At 55.0% G+C, this 24,491-nt stretch overlaps 1 protein-coding gene across 6 annotated transcripts in view; it reads right to left on the bottom strand.

Annotated features, from left to right (window-relative positions):
- Window positions 1–24,491, bottom strand: part of SLC29A1 (solute carrier family 29 member 1 (Augustine blood group)) — a 33,577-nt gene that overhangs the window by 7,059 nt on the left and 2,027 nt on the right. Inside the window, exons 2-3 of one of the 6 annotated variants that reach the window (XM_077175795.1) lie at window positions 20,294–20,458; window positions 381–463 (exon numbers count right to left, since the gene is read on the bottom strand). In XM_077175795.1, the coding sequence (XP_077031910.1) occupies window positions 381–409 (29 nt within the window). In that variant the 5' untranslated portion in view covers window positions 410–463; window positions 20,294–20,458. Of the gene's footprint in view, window positions 1–380; window positions 464–1,230; window positions 1,414–6,352; window positions 6,519–15,122; window positions 15,213–15,352; window positions 15,376–20,293; window positions 20,459–24,491 lie in introns of those variants that run through there. The other 5 variants (XM_077175797.1, XM_077175796.1, XM_054630344.2 and 2 more) reach the window with 5 other exon arrangements.

Below are 24,491 nucleotides of genomic sequence, written 5' to 3'. Positions count from 1 at the left end.
CTGCCCCACAGCCCTTGCTAGCCTGGGCTGCCAGAGATGTGGCACTGCAGAGGGGCAGTGGGAGACCCTCCCCAGGAGGCTACGAATGCAAGGAGAGGCTGGCTGCTCCTCAAAATGTGGCACCCAGATACACAGCATCCATAACAAGGTCTGGGAAAGACCTTGGTGTGTTTACAGGGGACTGCTCCCCAGGTGTGTTTACAGGGGACTCTTTACAGTTTACAGCCCATTTGCTGTGGAAAAGCTGAGAAAGAAGGGACAGCTTGGTAGCCCAGTTAGCATGCAGCAGAGGGAGTCTCCCAGATGCTGGGGTCCCTCTGTCCTGTCACCCCCTGGTATCCTGGATGTGTCCCCACAGCTACATCAGAACCCATCATTACCTATCTTGGGGCCCGTCTCTTGCTGTCATCTTGTGTGGCAAGAGTTAGGACAGGTCCCAGCAAGTCTTATGGCTGCTCTCCGTCTGGAAAACAAACAGAAGATTTTATGGGAAAGTGAAAGACACATGCCAGGCAGGGGCAGCACTGGTTTTAACCCCAACCCATGCTGCCAGTAAGTGCTCCACAGTACTGGGAGCCAAACACCAACCCAGAAAATGACGAGAGGACAGTGCAGGAGCTTTGGAAACCTGCAGCTCAGAGTCCTTAAGCCAAGGGGTTGCGGCACACAGCCTTATTCTGCTGACCAGGCACAGCAAGCCTTCCCTCTGAAAGGAAACTGCTTTCCCGAGATACCCAGGCTGCTCATGCTGGCTGCCCAGCTGCTTGCAGCAGGCTCTTAAGGGATTTGTGAGCCTGCAGCTCTCTGTCCCCAATCCTGGGGCTGTGAGTGAAGCATGTGCGCAGTGGGCTGTGTCTGCCCACCCTGCTCGCCCCAGCTCCCTCCAACGCCCAGGGCCCGGTGGCACAAAAGACACATTTAATTCAGCAGCCTCTCCGGCCAGAACCAGCAAATCTCCCCTTTTCAATTCCACTTCCCTGGGGCTCTCACAGCCCTTTCCTGGGTCACCTTGAAAAGCCAAGGGCGTCCCCGGCACTGCTGTCGCCTCCCGGGCACCCACCGCTCCTTTTTCCCCGTCACCGCCTGCCCAGGCGCTGCACCGCTCAGGCACCGCTCCGAGAGCCCCAGAGATGCAGCTCCCACAGCCCCGAGAAGGGACTTTCCCTCCCCGGTCACCCCCTCTTCCCGGCGCAGAGTGGGATTAGCCGCCAGGAGGAACCGCGGGCCTGCCTTGTCCTTTTCCAGTCGGGGCGGCGCAGCATGGGGTGCTCCGGCACTTGTCCAGCGCTTCACCTGCAGCGGGGCTGCCGGCGCCGTGTCCCCGGCCCGCCCGGGACATGCCCTGCCGATGCCTGCTCCAACGCCGCCTGCAGCATCCCTGCCCGCGCCCTGCCAGGTAGGGCGGAGGAGGAGGAGGGGGAGGAGGAGGAAGAGGCAGGCAGCAGCATGCTGGGATCTGTAGTTCCTGCCAGCCCCGGCTCGCACTGAAAGCAGTGCAGCCCGTCCCTGGCGCAGGTGCCGTGGGGTTCTGGGCAGAGCTCGCCTCCTCCCCGGGTAAGACCCTGCCGGCTGGGGAGCCTGAGCTACCATGGAGCCAAAACATAGCCGGTGGGATGTGGAGAGGGATTTTAGAAGCCCCTTGGGCCGCTTGGGAAAGACAGAGCAGGACAGTATATCTGCAAAGGCACCAGCCCGGCAGGTGCCACCCTGTTGATGTCGCAGCCATCTGCAGCACCGCTCCCCAGGCTTCCCACACAGAGAGCTCGGGGGCATGACAGCTCCTGCCTTGCCCTTGTAAGCCAACCGGGCTTCCAGAGAAAACATCCCAAAATCCCCTCCTGACAGCCTGCCAGTGCCTCTGCGGGGAGGAGACATCCTCACTCGGGATTAGCAGAGGGATCTGCAAACACAACTGCAATCCCCTCGCACACAGAAACCTCACCGGGGCCATTGCTTGTCTCTGAGCAAACAGATCTCAACTCAAAATAGGCAAGAGAACCTCAGCTTCCCCCGTGGGTCCCCAGCAAGCCCCAACATGCTTCCCTTGCCAGCCAAGCCGCTGATCCCCCTTCCAGCCCCCACCAGGTCACACTGCTGTCCCTAGAAATAGAGGCAGGGCCTGATGCCATAGACATACCTGGGAGAGAGGACAGAGGCAGGGTGAGCCCTGTGTTCGGAATATTTGAAGGCAGTGTGTCCTCTGCTTCCACACCCCCTGCCCTTGGGGGCGAGCAGCAGGCCTGGCTCAAGTCACGGGGGCCGGAGCCCCGCGGGTTTAGTGGCACCCGCAGAGGAGGAGAAGAGGTATCGGGTACCAGAGCTGGCACACAGCCCAGGTCCTGCTGCCCAACCATCCAGGGAAGGGAGGAACAGAAGGGTGCTGAGGAGGAGACGACAGGAGCCGGGGGTTCTGGGGAGGAGGCAGGGGGGGTCGGGAGTAGGACTCTGGGGGTGCTGGGGCAGGGCGCTCCACCATGCTGCGTTCCCACCACCTCCTGCTTCCGTCCAGAGAGTGCCCACATCCCTGTGTCAGGAGCCCAGCCTCCTTGGCAGCCCTGCAGTCTCCTGCCCTGCTCTGTTTGTTTTCTGTCTCACTTCGCTAAATGCCTCCTCTAATTTTTTCCACAAAGAGACAGTGCCTGCCAAGGGCAGAAGTCATTACAGCAGGAAACACTTCCAGCTGCTGGCTGTTACAAAGAACCCTACAACAAACAGAAAAGGTTACATGAACCAACACCAGCAACAGGCGACAACCCTGCTCCCACTTGGGGAGAGCTGCCCTAACCCATGGGATGTGGAACAGACGCCACTCTTCCAGCTGGCACAGCACAGCTCCAACTGCCCCCTCTGCAGGAGTCTGCTGGTGTTTAGCCCAGCCACCAGCTTGGTGGCTGCACATCCTGAGGGACACAGAAAAGGAGGAGAAGGGGGGGCCTTGGCGTAAGGACATCCCTTTTCTTCCTGGGCATAGAGCAGTCTGTCTTACCCCATGGAAATGATGTCTAAGCAGAAGAAGCAAGATCACAAAGAGTGGGCTTAACAAACTATAAGCTAGAACATTTGAGCAGGTACAAACAAGAGATGGCACAATTTTAATTGCCCATTTATGACACACAAAGACTGTGACAGATGCTGAGTGATGCCCTTGGTGGCCATGTGCAGCCCCATTGCCAGCCAAGCCCTGGGAGCTGACAGCAGGGCCAGCTGTCACCAGAACTGCCTAACCTCTGCAGAAAAACCCGCACTGCAGGACAGCCACACCTGCAGGCAGCCATTTGTCACCTGGCGTTGGACACTTCCTACCTCTCCTTTTCCCCACATCACCTTTTCCTGCTGCCTTTCACCAAGTGTGAGCACAGTGCATGTTTAGTTTCCCACTTAAGCAATTCCCTTGTGCCATATAGGCATGCCATGGCACCATGGAATTATACCCAGAAACACCACATTTTTAAAGAAAAGCCGTTTACACCACACCAAGTGTAGAAGTGTCCTGGCAGTCCATAGCCAAGGGGTTGCCAGCAGATTCACCGGCAAGCATCTCGTGTCCTACTGGCACCACTTGTCAAGGGATCATTTTGCAGGGATAATGTCAGTACTTCCTCCAAGGCCAAGATGGGACAGGACCATTTGCCTCACCAGCCTTTCACCCCATCCCCGATGTCTGCTTGCCCACTGGGTGACACCAGAGTTCTCCTGGCAGGAAGGCTGATCCAGGTGCCCCTCAAGGTTTATCTGCAGGAACAAGCCCAGCACAGGTATGCAGGTCACATGAAACCTTGGTGGCCATGACTCAGCTGAAGATAGGAAACACTTACAAGACGGCCCGTTTCATGAGATTTAATATGCGTGCCTGAACTCTGAGCATGCTGCTTGTGGATCCTCCTTCCTTGTGCTGGGCTGCAGGCAACTCCACCTTCAGGACACACACTTGTATTGCCCAAGACAGATGAGTGTGTGCAGTTGTGCAGCACCGCTGTGGGGCTGAGACAAAAACAAGCTCTTGTGCCTTGAGTCAAAGCAGAGGCTGGTCCAGCTCAAAGGCTGTCTCCATCCGAGTGCAAAAGCAGATGCTAGGAAAGAGTAAATGTGGCATGAGCGTGGACTAACTGTCCAACTGTTTCCCCAGCCTCTGAGCTGGAAGGGAGATTATGTTCGTGTGTTTTGTAGCCATGGTGGGTTTCACTTCTGTGAAATTCTGCTTCCCCCTTCAACTCAGGAACTCCTGAGAGGGGGCAGCAGCTCTCCCCACATGCAGGGCCTCACCAGGGCTCCCTTGCCTTCAACATCAAAGGGTGGATGAACATTGGAGTGGCTACTTTACAGACCTGGATTGTATCCACCCAACAGCACATTTTTCAAACAGAAATTCTAGCTCACTTAGTCATTCAGGCATGGCTCCATGTCTTCCTTGTTAGTCTTCCTTGTTGCTTTTCTCCAAATCTTCCCTGGCTCCTCTCGATCCTGCACCAGAGATGCTGGTGCAGGGGGCACACAGGGACTGTGTGGGGGTGAGACACCAATTTGAAGAGTGGCACAAAGCTTTCCTGCTTTGTTTCTGCTTTGTAACTGGGAAAGATGATTCAATGTGTTTTCATGCACACTGAGTTATCTGAAATCGCCCCAGGCCTTGCTGTGAGTGGCCGCTCGTGGCTGGCTCAGTGTATAATCTTGTTTATGGATTTGAGGCTTCTTCCCTTCCCCCCTTGTCTATCACTTGGTATTTATCTAAACTGAATTTCAGTTGCCTGGTGTAATGGTTGTCAGTGCTCCTCCTAGCTGGCACTTGTCCCCATGAACCTGAGTAATCCAATCACCTCAGCAAAGCCCTGTCATCTCATTGCTCATTCTCTTTTTCAGGTCACTCATGAATGTGTTGAAAAAACATCTGACCAATGCAAAGATCTCTTTTCTCTGGAAAAACTGACTGCTGACTCCTACACTCTCCTTCCTGTTTTCATACTAATTTTGGAGCTAAGGACTTTCCCTCTTGACCAGCAAGTTCCTTTAAGAACTAGGCTGAAAGCTGGAATTTTTTGGAGGAAGTAGTGTGGGCACTCTGAGCCCAGACTCCCTAAGAAATGCTGCTCCAGTCCTGAGTGCCTCCCCACCTGCCACAGGCCATGTCCCTGCACAGACACCCAGGACATGCAGCAGATTCAGCAGCTGGCTTTTCCCTGAAGTTCCTTCAGCCCTTCTTAGAAAATAACGTCATATCTTTCCCTCCTCCCAGTCCCTGGGGGCTGGAGCAGTTGCAAATGAATGACGAGGGGCCACAGTCACAACCAGCCACATCACCCTCCCTTTCCTTCTGGGGAACATTGCCCGGCCCAAGACACTTGTTGCTGTTTACCTTTGCTTTCTAACCTTTTCTCTGCTCTGAGGAGCTCCCCCAAAGGAAGGTGGAAGAAACTGCTCAGGCTCTTGTAGAGCTAACAGTGAGGTAAAAGCTTCATCTGTCTTTTCTGCTATGGCCTCTCTTCCTCTGATCACTCATCCATTCAATATCCTGCAGCAGGTTTCCTAGTCCTGGAGTGCTTTTTGGCTGTTCCCATCAGCAAGCTGATAGCACTTCCTCTTCTTCTTGTCCTCTCTGCCTTTCAGTAAACAGCCTTGTGATGTCATCTGCTCTTCCAGCCCTACTCCGTGCCTGCATCCTGAGGAGACAGCTTAGCAGGGGAGCAGGAGGGAGCAGGTATTTCTGCTTTCTCCCTTGATTTGCTGTCTGCAGACAAAGTCCTCTGCTTTGCCAAGGCTTGGACAGCAGGAAAAAACCTCTTACCAGGTGCTCTGTGCAGCACCCTCACCCCACAGAATGAGGGTCCCCAGGCAATGTTTCTGACCCATTTTATCTCACTCCCTTCACTCCTCCATGGACAAAAGAAGAGGCACCTCTAAACCCCCTCTGCCTTTGGGCTTGCTGCACCACAAACTCCTCACAAAGCAGCAGCTGTGGATCCTGACCCTGCTCCCAGCACTAGCTGTTATCTCAGATGCCGGGTGGTGCAGGGGGAGCATTCAGCCCTGGTGTGTTTTGAACTTGTAGACCAACCAGGCTGAAGTTTCTTATCTGGAGAGTTCAAGGAGCCCTGAGAGGCTCCCTGGGGGCCCTCGCCCCAGGCAGGTAAAGTGATCTGGCTGGGCAGTAAATTCCACAGCAACTCCAGCACTGACTAATACTGGTCAAACGCCATCTACGGCAGCCCCAGGATGAACCCACACACCTCTCTCCTCAGCACACAGCGAGTGCCCAAGCCCAGGTACAATCTGGTCCCTGGTCAGAGAAATCCCCCCCAGGAGCAGAGATGGACAAACGCTGCAGAGGGACATTGCAATGTCACCACAACAAGCTTACCAGAAGGGCGGGGCGGTCCCAGCCCCTTGCTCCTTGTCACTTTCAAGCCACAGGACGATGCAGGGAGAACGCAGCCTTGGTAGAGGTAGGAAAAGCCCCACAAATATTCGAGGTGTTGCCTGCTCCAGGGCCAGCAGTTTGGGGATGCGGGAGGAGATACAAGCGCCTGGGGAAGGGCAGGAGCAGGGGGAAAACGTCATTTATGAGCAGGCGTCAGCAGAGGAGAGATAAGGAAACTGTTTGCAGAGACAGGATTCTTCCAAGAAGCTGATTTCTTTGATGGCACCTGCTCAGGCTGCTCTCCCCAGGGAAAGAACCGTCCTCTCCAAGCCACAACCCCAACCTGCTTCTTGGGAGGCTGTGGAAGAAGACACGTTTTTCCAGGGCTAGGTTCAGTCTCTATTTGTGGAAATTTAGGAAAAAAAATTTCTTTCTCCCAAGGACAGAGGGAGGGATTTGCTCAGGGCTTCACTCAGTGCAGCTGCAGAAGCCTCCAAGCCCAGGCAGAAACCATCTCCAGCACCTGGATGGTGCTTCCAGGCAGCTTTCAGCACCTCCAGGAGCTGCAAGGAGTGGGAAGGGGCACAGAGTGACCCACTATGGGCATGCACAGCTCACCAAGCTCACCACCTGACCATGGCTTCTTGAGAGACCACCATGGGTTTGGGGAGAGCCTGGGGATGCCTTGCCCCAGCCCTTCAGCCTTATCCAGCAATCCTCTGCAGCCAGCAGATCCTCACAGCCCATGTCTGCAGGGCTGGTCCAAGTCCCCAGGGATTCCAGGCTGGCCAATGGAGGTGCTGCTTGGGGGCCATAGGGCAAGGGAAGTGCTGGAGGAAGGGGTACTTCCCTCTAATCGATCTGGGGGCTGCAGCAGGAAGAAGCACAATGGCAGGAAACCACGTTTCCGCTTCCAAATGGAGAAAACCTTACAGGACACCTAGGGAGAACAACCAGATATCATTAATGTAAACTTCATCTGGGAGCACAAGGAGCAGCCAGAGGCAGCCCTGAGCTGGAGCGGGTCCTCCTTGCATGGAGGAGCCTGGGTCCTGATGCAGTAGTGGCACAGGCCACCACATGCCAGGACAGCCATGCACAGAGGACAAAGGCAATCCCAACCATGCACAACACAAGGCACAGTTATGGCTCTTGCCTGCCCACAGGCAGGTCCTTATTTCCACCCAGGCAGGTGGGAGGAGGGATGCTCCCTGGTGGTTTGGGATAGCACTTAGGTAAGACCCCTTGGGATGTGGCTGTCAGATGCACCTCTTTTGCATTTGCAGCTTTCCCCCTCCCTGCTTTCATGGTTGCTCAAGAGGAATCCCTGTCTCTGTCTGCACCATAGTATCTTGGTTGGCCACACCTTGGGCAGCAGCTAAAGCAGGTCAGAGGGATGGCTTGAGCCTACAGGACCAGGTCCCACTTCCCCCTCCTGTCTGCAGCTGAGAGGAACAAAGGTGAGACACAGAAAGAGGAGCCCACAGCAAAACAGGCTGAGAGCAAAACAGCTCTTAGCCAGACAAGTCTGAAGATAAGGACTCACTGAATGTGTGGGAGGAAACCCAGTGGATAGAATCCCACAGCTGAGGAATGAAAAAGGGGTAAGATGAATTTTTCCATAGCCTGCCATCTCCTAGGCTCAGTAGGGCCATGTCTACCAACAACACATAGCTACCCCAAGGTGACTGCTTGGGGAGCAGTACCAGAGGGGAAGAGCAGGACTGCAGGAGGCCATCTGCCACTGGCACCCCTAGGGTTCTGGGATGTAGAGTGGAGATGATTCCCCCTTCATTGCTTCATGTTGCTGGCTACAGGACTGAGCTCCAGAGCTGGCAGACCCAGGAAGGAGTCAGGCCAGGAGCAACATAAGAGAGCTGAGCATGGAGAAACCTGCAGTGAGGGTCTGGAGGAGAAGGATGGGGACAGCTTACATTCTGTTTGAGAGGTCCTCAGAACAGTCCTGCTGTGAGGGGCAAGGCAGAAGGGGCTTGGAGGGCTCAGCTCAACCACTCTCCCACCCCAAAGGCCATCCTGTACTTTACAGGATCTCCTTTCCCCAAGGAGAATCTGAGCCCTCACTCTCTTGTCCCCGAAACAGGGATGCTTCTAGAAGAGCAGGAAAAGCCAGCAGTCAACCAGCAGTGAGAGCACCTGCCTGCAGCAACCCCCTGCCCACTGCCACCTGGCCACCTCCTGCACCCCATGGCACCTCCACCTCCCAGGAGAGAGGCTGTCCTTCCAGCTCTGGCTCCTTCCTCTATGGAGCCAGATTCAAAGGTGCAGCAGTGGCAGGACCCTCAGCAGGCAAGAGCTGCCCAAACCCAGTGGGAGCTGCTGAGCTGCTGCCCCCCAAGAAGGTGGGAGAGCATCCCCAGGGCTGGGCAAAGTGAACCTTGCCATTGTACCTGGAGAGCCCAGCAGAAAGCTGCAAGTCCTGTTTGGGGTGCTGGCCCAGGGGCAGAGATCATTTTGGCCCCCATCAGCTCCCTTCAGTTTTTTGGAGGCTGGTCTGGGCTGCACAGCTGTTTCCAATTTAGTGGAGGACAGAGAAATGAAACCAAAGCCAGAACAACACAATCTTCCCTTGGTGTCGCCACCTTCCCAGCTTCCAAAATTCAGAGAGGAAATTCCTCCCCACTGAGCAGCAGCCCCCTTGGCAGAGGATGGGACAGACATGCAGGAGCCAACCACCACTGGCCTGTGGTGAGTTGAGGCTGGCTCTGTCCTCTGCATGTCCCAGTGGCCAGGACAGAAATACATGGGCTATTTTGGGTCCCCACAGACCAAAGGGGCCTTTTGCTTGCAGGCCAGCTCAGACCAGGGGCCCTGGCTGACCGCTGCTTTTGGCATTAAATGTCTCAGCCCTACTGAGAAAGGGGATGGTGAGCACAGAAGCAGGTTTTGGGACTTGTCAGGGTCCTGTGCAGCCTGTCTGTCAGCCACCTGTCCTGCCAAGATCCTGCTCACTGCCCAGACAGCCACAGCATCTTACAAATCCCAAAGTAGCTTCAGATGCTAAATGCAGCTATTTCACAGTGGCTCTACTCCAAGAGACAGGGAGTGTCTATCACGCCCTCACCTCAAAAACGCACTGTGTGCTAGCCTAGGGGCACCCTACAATCCCCAGAAACAAAAGAAAGGAGAAGGGATGGATGCCCTGTGTGGGTCTGCTTGTGCCAAATGCACTCACTTCCAAAGCTGCAGCCATTTCCAAAGAGTGGAAGTCCACAAGTCCCAGGAGCTGAAGGGACTCGAGGAGCCACACACACCTGCACATTTTCCAGCAGGGAAGATGCTGCCTGCTGAGAGCTGGGTTTTCATACCCCTGTTCTGTGGCAGACACAGCAGAGCTGTGAGTGCAACACACGATCTGTGGAGTGAGGAGTGGAAAGCCAAGGAGGCAGCGATGTGGTGGGAGCAAAGGAGTTGGAGCAAACACCCAGGGCAGAAGCACCATCTCTGGCACCCTCTTCCCTGAATAACTCAGCTTCCCCAAACAGCCTGGCAGGATTGAGGTCTCACATGAGGAGCCAAAGCAAGACTTGAGGCAGACTCCTCCTTTGGAGCAAATAAGTCAGAGCCCAAACCTCCCACCCTTGGCACTGACCTTGGCTAAACAGCGGCAAACAGGAAAATCTTTATGCAAGTAGGATCAGGCGGGGAGAGCAAACAGGAGGTGGGGACCGCTGTGTCTGCCCAAATGCCAGCAAAACAGAATCTCAAACACAACCAACAATAATAAGCCCAGCCACAAGCTGGGAAAGAGCAAGTCACATCCTCTCCAAATCCCAGCCTGTGCTGCTATGTCAGTGCAAACAGCCACTGCCCAGTGTGCCACAGCCATTGTATCATAGCCTGTCTGGCACCCTGAGCATCCTCAGGATGTCTCAGGGAAGCACGAAAAACTCTGGGTGAGAGCCACTGAGTGCTCTGCTCTTGTGGAAATGTCACTTTGCAGCCACTGGCACTGGCTGGCAGGCTCCAGAAGCCTCTGAGCCTCCCCAGATTAATGTGGGAAGCAGAGGAGATGAAGGCAGCTCTGGAAACCCTGGGAGACCCAAGGTTCCAGCAGCCTCCATTGAGGTGAGCTGGCCATCTGGCAAGGTGTCTTGGTTTGCCTGGGTGGATGCTGATGTACCTCCACAGTGATGCCAGGTGATAGGGAGCCCAGGGCCCGAGCCTTGCTGGAGCAGTCCCTCTGACACACTGCATCCCCTTCACAGCCACAGGGAAGGAAGGGAGGCACAGCAGACTTGTGTGTTGAGTATCAATTGCCAGGCTATTTACTGATGCCGGGTTTTGTTTCTGGTCAAAGGCTCCACTTTTGGAGCAAGCTCAGCTGCAGAGCCCAGGCAAGGGGAGTGCAGTGCTCTTCAGCACCTTCGTCACCCCCTGCAAGGCATGGATTCGGATTCTGACCCACAACACGTGGGGACCCCGCAGCTGCTGCCTCCAGCCCTATTCAGAAACATGCTGGCAGATCAGTATCTTGACGTGGTTCACCACACAAACATGCCAGCCTTGTGTGTGTTGCCATGAGGAGAGGGTGTGAAGATGGGAAGAAGAAGCTGCAGGGTAGGGTGGATCACTCCACAATAGCTTGGCTATGTTGCTGTTGGTCTGCGTCCTCCTGTGGTTAATGGATAACACTCCTGCTCTCGCCAGGATGCCATGAAGACCCACCCAACCCTGCCATCCCCAGCCCCAGCCCAACACCTACAAAGCCTGATGGAATGAAAGCACCATGCACTGTGTGCGTCCTGCAGCAGTGGGCTCCCTATGGGGGCTGAAGTCCAGTCCAGAGCAAATACCATCAGGTAAATGAGGGTACAGCACTAAGGGAGGATAAAAAAGGGCAATTGCCTCCACCTTGGTCCTGAGGCCAGGAAATTATACTGCCTGTCACAGGCAGAGCAGGCAAGACAGATAAGGCTAGCATCTCCTTCAACCCTGAGCCTTGGGCAGGACTGAGAAGCCAGATCTGCCACCAGTCCCTCCTTCCTCCCTGGCTGTTCTCCAGGAGTCATCCCCAAGCTTAAAACATGGGAATTTCTCTCATGAGGGTTTACCATGCACAAAAACTCTAGTGAAACTCCAAAGTGCTCACGGGCTCGAGCCAGGTGAACAGGCCCCCAGCCACAGGTGTAACTGTGTCCATGGCTGGAGGTGCTGGGCAAAATGAACCAGGCAGGGATGAGGACCGTGTTTGGAGCCACAGCTTGGGCAGCAGAGGAGATGCCAAGCAGGGCAACCCAGGCAGGACACCCTTTCCCCAGCAGCTTTGCAGGAGGCTGGTGCCACTTCAGTGTCAGTCTGGGGTCACAGATACACATTCAGGTGGATGGCTTGCCCTTGGCACAGCACAGCTGATGACACAGTCCTGCTGCCGTGACTGAGCCTCAGTAGGAGGCCAGAGCAGGCAGGCACAACCCTCCAGTCCCACTGCTGCTGCCCACCCAGTCACGTCCCTCCAAGCCCTGCTCTTCACCTCCAGCCCCTGCCTGCCTCCTCCCTCTGCAGCTTCCTGGTCTGCTCACTCCAGGAATTTCCAGCTGGAAATTTCACAGCAAGGTGCCTTCCTATCAGACTAGTCCTAAAGGAAATGAACTAAAGCAAGTCTCACTGGCAGTTGTGTGATGGGAAGAAGCAAGCGGGCTCTGCGGAAATCTGCCTGACTTCCTGCTGACAGTTTCTGCATGAGCCACCAGGCAGGCAATAGGCCTCTGCTCCCTTTTGGCCCCAAGGAAAGTCAGTCTGCTGGAGATGAAGCCTGACTGTGCTCTCCCACGGCTTAACCAAGAGGCTGAAAGAGAGCCTTGAGCACTGCACCCAGAATGCCAGGCCCACCAATTTGTGTCACAGCTAGTGCATGACAGCCACACACACAGAGCTTTGAGCTTGCTCTTTCTTGGGGAATGGCAAAACCAGGAAAAATCCTGCTCCAAGCCAGAGCAGGACCAAAAGTCACAACAGGGACATTTTTCAGACCATTGCCATCAGCAACGAAATTACAAAGAACATACTAGTGTTATTCCTACGCAACAGCTTCCCTTGTATTACGGGAACAACAATCCTCAGATGCATTCCTCATGCAGCATCACAGCTCCTCTCTCACACAGGGACCCCAGAGCCCATGTACAGCCTCCCCCCACCCCCCAGCTAGGTCCACAGAATCTGGAGTGGAAGATGGGGTATGCAGCCTCTGCTGGGGAACTGAGTCCCTCCAGACCACACCTCCTGCTGTAACCAAACCCACACAAGCTCTGCCCCTACTCTGCACACTTCTTTCTCCATCCCACATCTTACACACTCTTAACCTAAGAAGCAATCAGTCTTTATAGCACTGCTTAATCAAAGATAGCTGTGTGGTGAGTAAAACCCTGACTCCTGCCCAGCTGCAAATGCCTGTAGCTCATTTTGCATAGTGCTTTGGGCCTCGGTTTGTTGGCAGCTGAGCGCAAGTTAGCATGGAGATGAGACTCTGAGAGCTGGCAGTCCTGCAGCCCCCTGGGCTGGCAGGGGTCTCAGGACAGAGCTCAGTGTTGGGAAGGCTCAGGAAGGTAAGTGAGGTTTGCACTGTGGGGTCAGTACAGAGCTGGCAAGGAGCGCAAGCAAACAGAATTCCCTGGATGAAAGGGGGCGTTGGCAACTTCCATAACACTCGCCAAGGGCCTGGATGTTGTACTGAACAAAAACAACCAAGATCAACATGTGTCCCATGGAAACCACCAGAAGCTGTTTGCTGGCTTCCTAAAGCACCCGGCTGGTGCTTTCCCATTTGGACAGGGCACACAGGTGGTTCTGGGCTCCCTCTTTCCCAATGGGCTGGCCCCTGGGCCGTGCCTCTGCCAGGAGGACTGGGAATGAAGCTGGGCAGTGAAGAAGGTGTAGCACGGGAGTGGGGGAACGCGTGCCTTGTCCTCCGCACCCTGGCTTACCCCCATACCACAACAAAGAATAAGACAGGTCAGGCCAGGGCAACAACAAAGCCTATGGCTCATCTTCAGAGAGGAAGAGGCTCATTAACACCTCCCAGCCCAAGATAATGAGAGCAGCGATGCCATGCTGGGGAATTGATGCCAGTAGTTAATTATGCAGCTTGGTGAGGAATGGAGAAGAGGGACAACTGCAGGACGGAGGTACCATACTGTCTTGTGTGCTGGTGCCACATCTGCTGATTTAAGCTGAAGTGAATTTCTTCAGCCTCCTCACTCCAGGTATCTGGTACAGCCTCTACCTCTTGTCTGCACTAGTTGTGGAGGGATGAGTCATCCTGCAAAGCATCTTTTGGGGCTGATGTTACAGCCCTTGGTCCTGAGAAGAAAGTGCCTTTGCTCTTTGAAAAGCTTTTTGGTGAGCCAAGAGCAAGCCTACTTCTTCTCTTTTCCAGGAGCAAAAAACAATGGCAGGAGCAGGAGTGCTTTGAGGGGGCATATGTGTGGTGTCAGCACTGGACTGACACCATCAATGGCCCATGAGCTGCACAAAGACAACCAGTGAAGCCAAGGGAAAAGCATCCCTGCAGTCACATCCTGAGACAGCTTTGTAGAGAAGGCAGGCTCGAGGGAGCCTGAGGCTGTCCAGCAGCTTGCAGGTGCTGGTGAGTGGGAGCAATGTCACCAAGCCGGGGTGCAGTGCTTGGGGGGAGTGGGATTTCCCATGTCGGCACTCACAGAAGTCCCTCAACTGTGTCTGCTCACAACAGGCAACTGAGGGGCCGTTGGGTTGTTTTCTGTTTCAGAGCAGTGGGGAAGTGCATCCAGCTGTGGCCAACAGCTGCACAAATTCCTCCTGCAGCCCCTAGCCCTGGGATCAAGGACACAGGCTTTACTTGTCTGCGATCCCACAGCTCAAGGGCTTAGCTGCTGCTGCCTTCCCACACAGTCTGCAATTCCACAGCCCATTCCCGAGAGGCAGATGGGAGCGCTGGTGAGTACAGGCAGGGACTGTTGGTCTGGCACTGTTAGCATCTAGCAGGGGTGTGAGCCTCAGATTTAACTACAGAGGTGAGGAGGAGGACAGCACAAAAGGGCTCCATAGGAGCTCTTGGCACTTCTGACTGGACCCACTCTCCATTAACGCTGACGGTTTACTCAGGAATGGAAAGAAATACTCACTGAAATCACCCCACAGCCAACAGGCAGGATTTTCTTGAGCAGGACGTGGGGCAACCTCGACCCAGCAGTTTTTCTGCCAGCCAAGGGGTTCTGCCCCACTTCTCGCACAGCAGCACATGGCACCCTGCCCACGCACCTGCCAGCGGGTCTCCCCACACCCGCAGCTGAGACAGGCTGGCAGACACTGCCGTGCACACTCACCACCCGGCAGGGATGTGCACCTCTGCAGCCGCAGGACCGCGGCACAATCCCCTCGGTGCAGTCCTGCATCCCAGGTACCAGAGCATCACTGCGCTCCGCATCCCTAGAGCCACGTGCCGGCCGCTCCGCTCCGCTTCGCATCCCCAAAACGACATGCTCTCCCCGCGGCAGTGACTGTGAGAGGGGATTTGTAGTTGCCGTGCAAGGTAGCAAGGAAGGACCCCCCCCCCCCCCCAACAGCACATCTATGCATCACACACCCCCCGCCCGGTCCCCCAAGCCGCGACTCGCACGCCGCCTCTCCGCACGCCGTGGCACCGAATCCTGCGCTCGGGGAATCCCCCGGCTCCCTCTGAAGGCTTCCCCACGCATCCGGCAGCTCTGAAACGCCGCCAGGAGCCTCGGAGGGAGCCGGAGTGGCCAAAAGCCCGGCGACTTTGAGCCAGTACCTGGAACTGGAGCGCGCACCGCTGCCCGCCTGTTTTCTTCTGTCCCCGGTGCGGATGGAAACCCGCCGCCTCCGAACCGCGCTCCAAACTCCGCCTTCAGTGCCACGCGGTTCCCGCGTGGGAGAGGCGGCGGGTTTTCCCGCTTCCCGCCCGCTCCCCGTTCCCTCGCCCCCGGGAGAAGAGGGCTGAGAGGAGCCGCTCTCCCTCAGCGCACCTCGGGGCGAACCCACCTGCGCCGCGCTCCCCGCGCCGCCCGGCGCTCCGCCGCCGTCCCCGGAGCCCGTCCCGCCCGTCCCAGGCTCCCCCCATTTCCGCACCTACCATCCCCACCCCCCTGCACTGGCGGGAAACCCTCCGGGCCGCAGCCGCTGCTCCTCGGGGGAAGGAGCGCAAAACAAGCGCCCTCTAACTCCCGAGCCGCACCCAGCACCGGGCTTCTCCTAATGTCCGTGCATTAGTAGATATTACAGCTCTAAAGGGAGCCATGCATTAAATTATGGCTCTAAATGGAGTGCGAACTGGCCTCTAGTTCCTCACTTGTACCCCATGCTGCATTCTAATTCAAACAAAAACACTCTGCTGGCAGTCACCTCATAAGGATGTGATATATATATAGATATATATCACATATATATAGCTATACATATATATATATACAAACATATATGTATGTATATATGTACACACAAATATACATATGCATGTTTATACACACACACACCGAGTCATATATATATATATATATATGCAAAGGCACCTTATTTTTGGCACCAAGGGCTGTAACATCAGCCTCAGAAGATGCCTTGCACACATGTGTATATATGTGTGTGTATAAATATATATTATAAATATATATAAAATAAATTTCTTGAGTTAGTGATCTAGAGGATGTCATCCCTGCCCATGGCAGGGGGATTGGAACTTAATGGTCCTCAAGGCCCCTTTCAACCCAAGCCATTTACGATTCTGTAAGTCACAGAAAGGATTGAAGACAGCTTTTTGCACTGTGTATTCCTGGTGGTGCTACCCAGGATGCCAGGCAATGTGCAGAGCCCTGTCCACCTTAGCAATCCCCTGTATTTGGAGGATATAAGTACTGTGTGTATTCAGTATCCAAAGGGCAGGCACAAACTCTAAGGTTAGTTTCTTATGGCTGCTGCCTCCTGGTTTCTATCTCTCTGGAACTGATATCTACTCTGCTGTGATCACAACGTTACTCAGCTGAAGTGCAAACGTGGAGGATTCCCCAGGTACTTTGTCCCCCAGCAGAGGGGAGTGCACCTGAATTTAACCTTATATCCGTGCGGTTAAACAGTGACAGAAATAGTTTTTTTTATGTAGCTGGGTGTTTAAAGGAAAACCAGGCCCTCCTGGCTCTCTCCATTCTCTGTGCTCTGCAGGCACAGGCAGTGGCACCAGAAAGTCCCTGAAGCAGCTTTGACTATTAAAACATTTGTTCCATTAATAAACACCCTCAGAAAATTCTCTGCAGATGGTGATCAGTTTGGGTTAGAAATTAAAACCAGAAGTTAAAACACCCCCAAAAGCTCTGGCAGATTCTCGTTCTCACGCTCTCTCAGCAAGATGATCCCTAACACACATCTTCCTGCAAAATCCAAGCACCAAGCTTGTATTTTAAGACAGACCTACAAAACATTACCACATAAGCAAAAAGTCCTCAAAGCCCAAGAAAAAGGCAGTGGTAACAGGGCTGAGACAGCTACCGGTGCTTTCTGATCTGCAACAGTGACACTGTGAGTCTCACCCTGAGGAAAGACCTCTCCACTGATCTGCTCAGAGGCAGCCTCTGCAGCTGGATCTCTCCCTCTGCACTGGCCATGGATATTTGTCATGGTTATGGGCTTCTGGGGGCATGTAGTAGGGTACCCTAACAGCATGAGGAGAACAGCAGACAATGCTGCCAGATAGTACAACAGGAGGCTCTTTTCTTAAATTTAAGATCCATATCAGATCAAATTAAATTTAAAAGCTCTCATCTCCAATTAAAGCTCCCAGGCTGCATCTCCCAGGCAATGACAGATCCAAGCCTTGGGCCTGCCTTTCCTCAGCCCCCTTTCTGTAAGCCATTCTGATCTGGAAAGTCTTCTGGGTAAGCTGCAACAGAGACAAGACCTCTCTTCTCCCCATCTTGCCTCATCTTTTCTCTCCTCTCCTATCTCCCCTCTTCTCTGCAAAATCCAAACAAAACATAAAAGCAAGGTCGCCCGCTTGGGATGTCTTATGTCACCTCCTCTCTAGCTTTGAGATGTGCCATTTTGTCACCCACAGAGTCCCACAAGCCCCCTTAGTAGTCCCTGGAACATGAATGCCACAGCAGCTTGGGCACTGTGTTTCTCCTTGTGATATCCACGCTTGCTGCTCAGCAGCATGAGCTAACATTTGAGCATCTCTACAGTTTTGTTTTTCTTTATAAGCTCCAACTTTAGCACAGACTAAAAGCTGTGAGAACTAATTCCCCCAGGAACCTGAGCCCAGGATCCAGACAGGCGCTGCTCAGCCAAACTGACACTTGTGCTTCCAGAAGCCAGGACAAGGCTCTCAGCCTCAACCATTATAACCTCAGACCCCATCGGGAGGAGAAACACCACAAAATTTACCTTTGAGTGGATATTCCAGGAAGTTTCTCCTTCAGGACAGGGCGGGTGTAGCCGCTGCCTCACCCCGGGCTTTCAGCAGCAGGGCTGTAGCACTTACCAGCACCAAAGCACAGGATTAAATGTTCTCTAATTTGCAGCTCTGGTCCTGTGTGCACAGCCACTCCCCAATCACCAGAATCAAACCTCTCTCCATAGAGACTCTCACTGGAGATGGGGGATGAAATCCATTAGCGCTGAGCAGCGTCCCAGCCGCTGGTGACCGCAGGCAGACAGGAGGCCAGCAGACAGACAGACAGACCCCAAGGGAGGCACGGACAGGGGTGGCTTCCAGCTCCTAAGTACAGCACTAGCTGCTGGCTGCTGCCCTGCACAGACCTGTGCCCCCACCCATCACCAGCCTGCAGGACAGGGTCTAACAATGTCTTCTCTTGTGCAGGCAGAACACCTGGAGTGAGCAAGACACCGTGGGGTGAAGCAGGCTAAGTCTGGGAGAGAACGTGTCCTTTATAGTCCAGCCCTGGCTGCTGCAGGACAGAGACATTTTGCTCAAAGTTCTCTTCTCTGTAGAGGCACTTTAGCCCCTCAGGGAGCTCAGCTGCTCCCAAGAGCGATGCAAGTCCTTGGGTTGTGTAATGTCAACAGCAGCATGCATTTTCAGAGGGGTGACACCTCCTCTGTGCTACATGGGAAGGTAACAAATTGCACAGCCGATAACAACTCATTTATTGCCCCAAAAACATGAGCTCTTGCTACAGGGCCAAGTGGCCTTGCTTCATCTTGGCAAAGGTGTTGCATTTGAAGAACTCCCTAGTGGCTCTCATGTTATCATCTTCACCTCTGTGTGTACAATAACAAACCTCCTAGAAACAGCAAACAGCTATGAAAATAGTCTCTTCTCCAAACTGGAAACAGCTGTGCTTTGCCCAGCACTGGTATTGGGCCCATCCCTGTATGACCCACAGAGCTGGGTGTTTCTCCCCTGTGTAATTCGGGCAAGGAGAAAAAGCAGCCTCAAGTGGGGCACGGGGGCTTGCTGTGTTCCCACCCTCTCCATCCCCAAAGCAGCAGCTCAGTGCCAGAACACGCTGCTGCTGTTGGCAGATTGCTACTCTCCCCAGAGCAAAGGGAGAAAGCAAGGGAGGAAGGCAGCCAGCAAAGCCTCTCCCTCACATAAATAAGGCTGGGAGTCCCATGGACATGCTGGTGGGGCTGAAGCTGCCCAGCCCTTTGAGTTTTCTTTCTGAAAACTCAAACATGCACTGCAGGCATTGAGATGCCGTCACCTGGAGCCCAGTTTGTATGCTCTGCTCACAGCTAGTTTGTGACAGGCAGAACAAACAGGCAAAATGCTCTCCCTTCAGTGACGCTTGCTGCCAAACCTTTCACAAAAGCTGCTTTTTTTCCCCCCTTCTCCTTTGTAGCAATTCCCTGCTTTAACTAAAGCTGTGAAATCCAAAAAGGGGAAAACAAACAAACAGCTGGTTTGGAAAGCAAGAGCAAAAAGGGAGATTTATTCCAGGCAGTGGATATTGCATCATAAGAGCTAAAGGAATATTTTTAGTGCCTCTTGGGCAATATTAGAGTTTTAGGGCCTGAGGAGCTAGGCAGTATTTGCAGGCACTTAATGTTTCCAGAATCCTTTACACTTGGCACCCACGTCCACCGTTTTCCTTGGAGATTTGCAAGCACTTTGCAACCATACATTAATTAACCCACCAGCCCTCCTCTGCAATGAAATTTCCCTTTCCCTGTAATGTGCCTGTGCTAGGGACAGGGTAAACTGAGGCATGGCAAGGCCATCAGCCAGCAGCAGAGCTGAGGCCAGGGGGCTGCATGCCATCCAGCTCTCCCTTCCATTGCAAAAGCACCCTTCCCTTTGTGAGCATGACCCGCACTGACTGCGTTTCCCTTCATTGCATGGGAATTGGATGCTGCCTGCCCCATTCCAGAGGAAGGAATGGGCAGGTCAGCTCATAGAGCCTCTGCGCTGGCCCTCGGTGCCACAGAGCAGAGAAACAGAGAGCCAGTATGTCTGAAAGGCAGAGCAGGCAGGCAGGAGTGGAATGGCAAACAGATTAGCAGCTGTATCCAACTGCCTGGATGTGTGACAAGGCAGCTGTACTGGAAAAGGGGGAAAAGGGGCATTTTAATTAGTCACATGAAGGGAAACATAGAAGATGCTGAACCTCTGTCAAGTGTCAGCAGGTTATTAGTCTACTAGTTAATGAGGGCAAAAAAACCTACTACAGGCTCCTGGATATCCAGTTATAACAAGACTGCAGTGATCATGGATGCTTTGATGGCCAACAAAGCATCTCAGCCTGTTGCTGAGGTCAGCAAATGGCTCGGGGACTGATTGTTTTAGTTTTGCTATTCCCTTGCTGGTCCTGGCTGGCCCTGGAGCAGGATCCTGGCTGAAGAGCTGCTGGCAGACTCTTTTTGGGGTGGGAGATCTCCAGTCATTGCTTGCAGGACTCCTGATGGTGATCTCTGGGCTCTTGGTGCCCTGCCCTGTATTTTGGGATGTGGTGGTAGGACAGAGGTCATGCTCACCTGTTGGCCTGAGCCTTGCTGGGACGAGCTGGGGAAGGAGCGGGCTGCGATACCCTCCTGAACTCTGCTTGTGGCACAGAGATCCAGCTGGCACATCACCGCTTGCAGGGAGCCACGCAGACCTCTAGCATCCTGTCGTCCCTCTGCTTCCTTGCACGGCTCGACCTGCAGGGATAAAGTCAGCCAGCTGCCTGTGACTTCTTCACTAGTGGCCTGAGGGCAGCAGGACCTCGCTGCCAGCAGCAGAGCAGCCTTGGGTGAAACCCTGCAAGGAAAAGCAGGGGAGATGGAAGCCCTTGCTGCCCCTGCCACCTCCCCATGCTTAGCTTCACCCTTCACTGGTAGCACTGAGATGCAAGGTGGTGACACAACTACCCCCGAAGCACTCACAGCCCTGGTGAGCAAATGGTTTGGAGACATGACAAGGAAGGGCCTCCACATGCCTCCAGCCCAGTGGCAGGGCCATGGGTGTTTTCCAGCTGGGCAAGCAGAAACAAATCCCATTGTCCACTGTTTGGACACAGCTCAGCAAGGGGCCCATGGTGCCTACAGGGCTCCTGGGACCTGGCATGCACAGTGGGGTCCAGTCAAGCTCCAGCCTCCTCTCAGGCTGCTGGAGGTGGGGGCAGCCTGCCCCAGTGGAACAGCAGCATCTTTGGGACACAGGACACCTCCCTGCTGTCAGGCTGGGGGATGCAAGTGTCTCTGCCCAAATCACTTCTGAGGGTCTCCCATTCTTACCATCTCCTGGGCACAATCCTTCCACAAGCAATCCCTCCCTCCTCCCTCCCCATCCCTATCCCTCTGCCTCCCTCCCTGCACTGCTGCTGCCCTCTCCTGAGCTCCAGCTGCCCATTTGCTTTCTCCTACAAGCATTAAGGGAGTAAATACTGGCTAATGGTACCAATTAGCAGCTGAGCTGCTGGGTGCTAGTTACTGAGTGACAGCTGTGCCGCCACGGGCCAAGGGTGAAGTGTTACCTCACTGCAGGCAGTCTCCACCTGCCAGGGCCCAAGCTGAGATTTGGATAAACTCAAGACACACAGTTCAGGCTCCCACTTGTACCAGAGGAGGCAGGGTTAACCCCTGGCTCAGTGGCAGGCCGGAACACCCTGTGGCTTTCAGGGCACAGACCACTCCAAGCACCCTGTCATGGTGTCACTCCAGGTCTCCTTGGCTGAGGATGGAGCTGGTGCTGGCACAGGGAGCCACTCTATAGCCAAGGTCATCTGGCCCATTGAAGCAGTGCCGGGGGCATATCCTCCTCCTTAACTGGCAGCACCAGTCTCCCACGATGGAGCACAGCCATTAAGAAAGAAATGGCTGGCACTCAGCCACACTTGTAAAACACCACAGGGGAGCTGTGCGCTGCTGGGAATCAGGGAACCTAGTGAGAGGGTGGCAGCTGCTCTGTGGTCCCGTTCCCCCTTCGAAAAAGTCCATCCACAGCCCAGTGGAGCCAGGTACCCAGTGACTCCCAGGGTGTCCGAGAACCATCTAACAGGCACAAGGTGGCTCTCTGTAGGATGGGTGAATGCCAGCTCTGGAGGATAGCCTGAAGCAATGGCTCCCCATCAACCTCCCCGAGGCACCATGCTCAGCTCTCCGGGAATGCTGCATGGCAGGGCAGGGCACAGGTGCCTACCTGTTCTCCCAGCCAGCCTGCTCCCTGGGCAGTCTCTGTGGTCACTCCGTGGCACCACGGGGACCATGGCACACAGCCACCTGCAGAGATGAGGTCTCCAAACATAGGTCCAGGAGCTCTCCCAGCCGTGCCAGCCCTGGTCCATTCCCGGCCCGACATTTGCTGGCTGGCGTGGAGGAATTCCGCTCTGTGCAAATGTCTGGCAGGGCTGACTAAATCCTGTCTGGAGACTAAGTCCATCCAGTCATGCTTTCCCCTTTGGGCAAATCAGCAGCGGAGCTGCGGCTGAATGCTCCTAAACATCCCCCAGGGAGGACTCCAGGAGGGCCCTTTCCCACAGCTCCCAACAGTACCAGCCGTTCATCATTTCTTCTCCTTGCCAGTCATGCTTCCGCGGGTTCCCAGGCTGAAACGAGGCCCCCAGGCCACCCAGTGGAGCACAACCATGGGACATCAAAAGAAGGCCAGGCCAAACCCATGACCAGCAGCCCAGCTGCCAGAGTACTGCTGGGACTGCCCTCCCCCCCTTCCTCAGCCCCTCTGCAAAGCTGAGTGTCCACCGGTGGGCAGAGGATGCTCTACACGGACCATGGAGGAGGGAACACTCGGGGCGTCCTGCATCCCTCACACGAGGGGCTGGGGTACATGGCTGAGAGCCTGCAGTGCCCCGTGGCCATGCTGCCGGGGAGCGCGGCAGAGTTTCCCTGTCCCTGCCGGGAGGCACTGGCGTCGGGCCCCTTCCCATTCCCTCTGCAGAGCTGCCCCGTCCCGAGCGGCTCCGGGGGCCGCCCCGGCTCAGCGCTGAGCCCCCCAAACTCATCGGCGGGCGCGGGCCCGCGCTGCCGCCTGGCGGCGTGACCGGGAGGGCGCTCCGGGAGCACGGGGAGCGCACGGGGAGCGCACGGGGAGCGCACGGGGAGCGCACGGGGAGCGCACGGGGAGCGCACGGGGAGCGCACGGGGAGCGCACGGGGAAGGAATTAGCCGGGCGCGGGCTTAAGCGGCTCCGCGGAATGAGGGAGCCAGCGTGGGGAAGCAGCGTGGGGGGAGCGCAGCAGGGGCGAGCTGGTGGCTGGTGGGAGAGGGTCTGGCATTCCACGGTGGGGAGGCATCCCAAGCCACCCCTCGGGCAGGGCAGGCTCGGCCCTGAGCACTAGGGTGAGCATCCTCATCCACCATGAGGATGAGGAGGCAGTGAGCGGCAGCAGGGAGATGGGGGAATAAACGGCACTGGGAGCCAAGTGCACAAAGTGGGACAGGGCACCCCAAAGTGTGGGCTTGTTGTGTGTGCTGTGCTAACCCATGGAGGGACTGGGGATGAGTGGGAGCTGGGAAATCTGGGAGTAAGCAGACAAGTCTGAGGGCAGAAGCAGGAGCTTTTTGTTTGAAGGTGGTTTAAAGAAGCACAGTTTGCCTATAGGTAACAGACTGTGCAGAAGGGCAGGGATAGTGTTGGGAAGCAGATTTCAGGACCAGGATGGATCACATGAGGACATAAGACTGTGACAGTCACCCTGAGCACGGTAGCTGTCCTGCAGGGCTGTGCTTGCTGCTCAGCTGCAGGCCTCAGAGGAAGGAGTTCTGGCTGGTCCCCTGCTGAGAACCCCAAGTTCTGCAGGGATGGGATGGGAAAAGGCTTGAAATGCACCTCCTCAGCATAGGTTACTTCTCAAAAGGCAGCTTGCCTGCTTCTCTCCTCGTTCCTGGGCTGTGAGACATCCAGGAGCAGCCTTGTGCCAAGGACCCAGTGTCTCAGGGACAAGAGGGGCTCCTGGCACTACCCTCCCAGGGTCTCAGGGCCTCTGGCTTTATTCTGTACATCCATCCTCAGCTGATAGGGACTCAGTCTCCAGGGAAACAGCCTGCTGTTCTAACACTGCTCCCCAGACCCAGTAAATCTCTTTTCTGGTAAGCCAGATGACAAAAGTCAGCCCGGACAATAGTGGTGGCTGGCTTCCCACAAAGATCCCTCTTCTGGGGAGGAGCTGCAGACATCACCAACCCCCTGTTTTTCTCCACTCTCCACACAGGATCTGCCATCTCCAGAGGATGCAAGCAGGTGGGAAAGTCTCTTCTGACTTTTGCTAGTGCTGTGTCCTGGGATGGTAAAGTTGGGAAGCTTCACAGCAGAGCTGAGCTGTTATGCAGTTCCCAGCGGTGCTGCTGCTGGCCCTGCTTTGCATCTGCAGTCACAGAGGTGCTGGGTTTCCTGCAAAAAAGCAGGCTTCTCAAGAAGGAAAATAGCTCCACAAACACCTAGCTTTCTGGAGAGCCCTGCAGGGTCTTGTTGCTGGTAATAGCTCAGGGCAGGGCTGCCTGCTCGGATGGAGGACAGGCTTCTCTGCCACTGCTGCTGGGTCTCTCCCATCCTGCTGGTCCCAGAGACATCCAGCTTTCCTTCAGGGATGCTCTGGGCATTTCCTGGCAGGGAATACCAGGACTTCTTATATGTCTGTGCAGAAAACAGGGCAGCACAGCTGGTGCTCCTCCACCACATCCTCCATCACCTTCCCTGCACAAGCCTGAGGACCATTAATAAATTTCACTATCTCTT

This window comes from Agelaius phoeniceus, chromosome 3 (genome assembly GCF_051311805.1).
Source record: "Agelaius phoeniceus isolate bAgePho1 chromosome 3, bAgePho1.hap1, whole genome shotgun sequence".
In the NCBI taxonomy this organism is placed as follows: domain Eukaryota; kingdom Metazoa; phylum Chordata; class Aves; order Passeriformes; family Icteridae; genus Agelaius; species Agelaius phoeniceus.
This window is presented reverse-complemented; position numbering and strand designations above follow the sequence as displayed.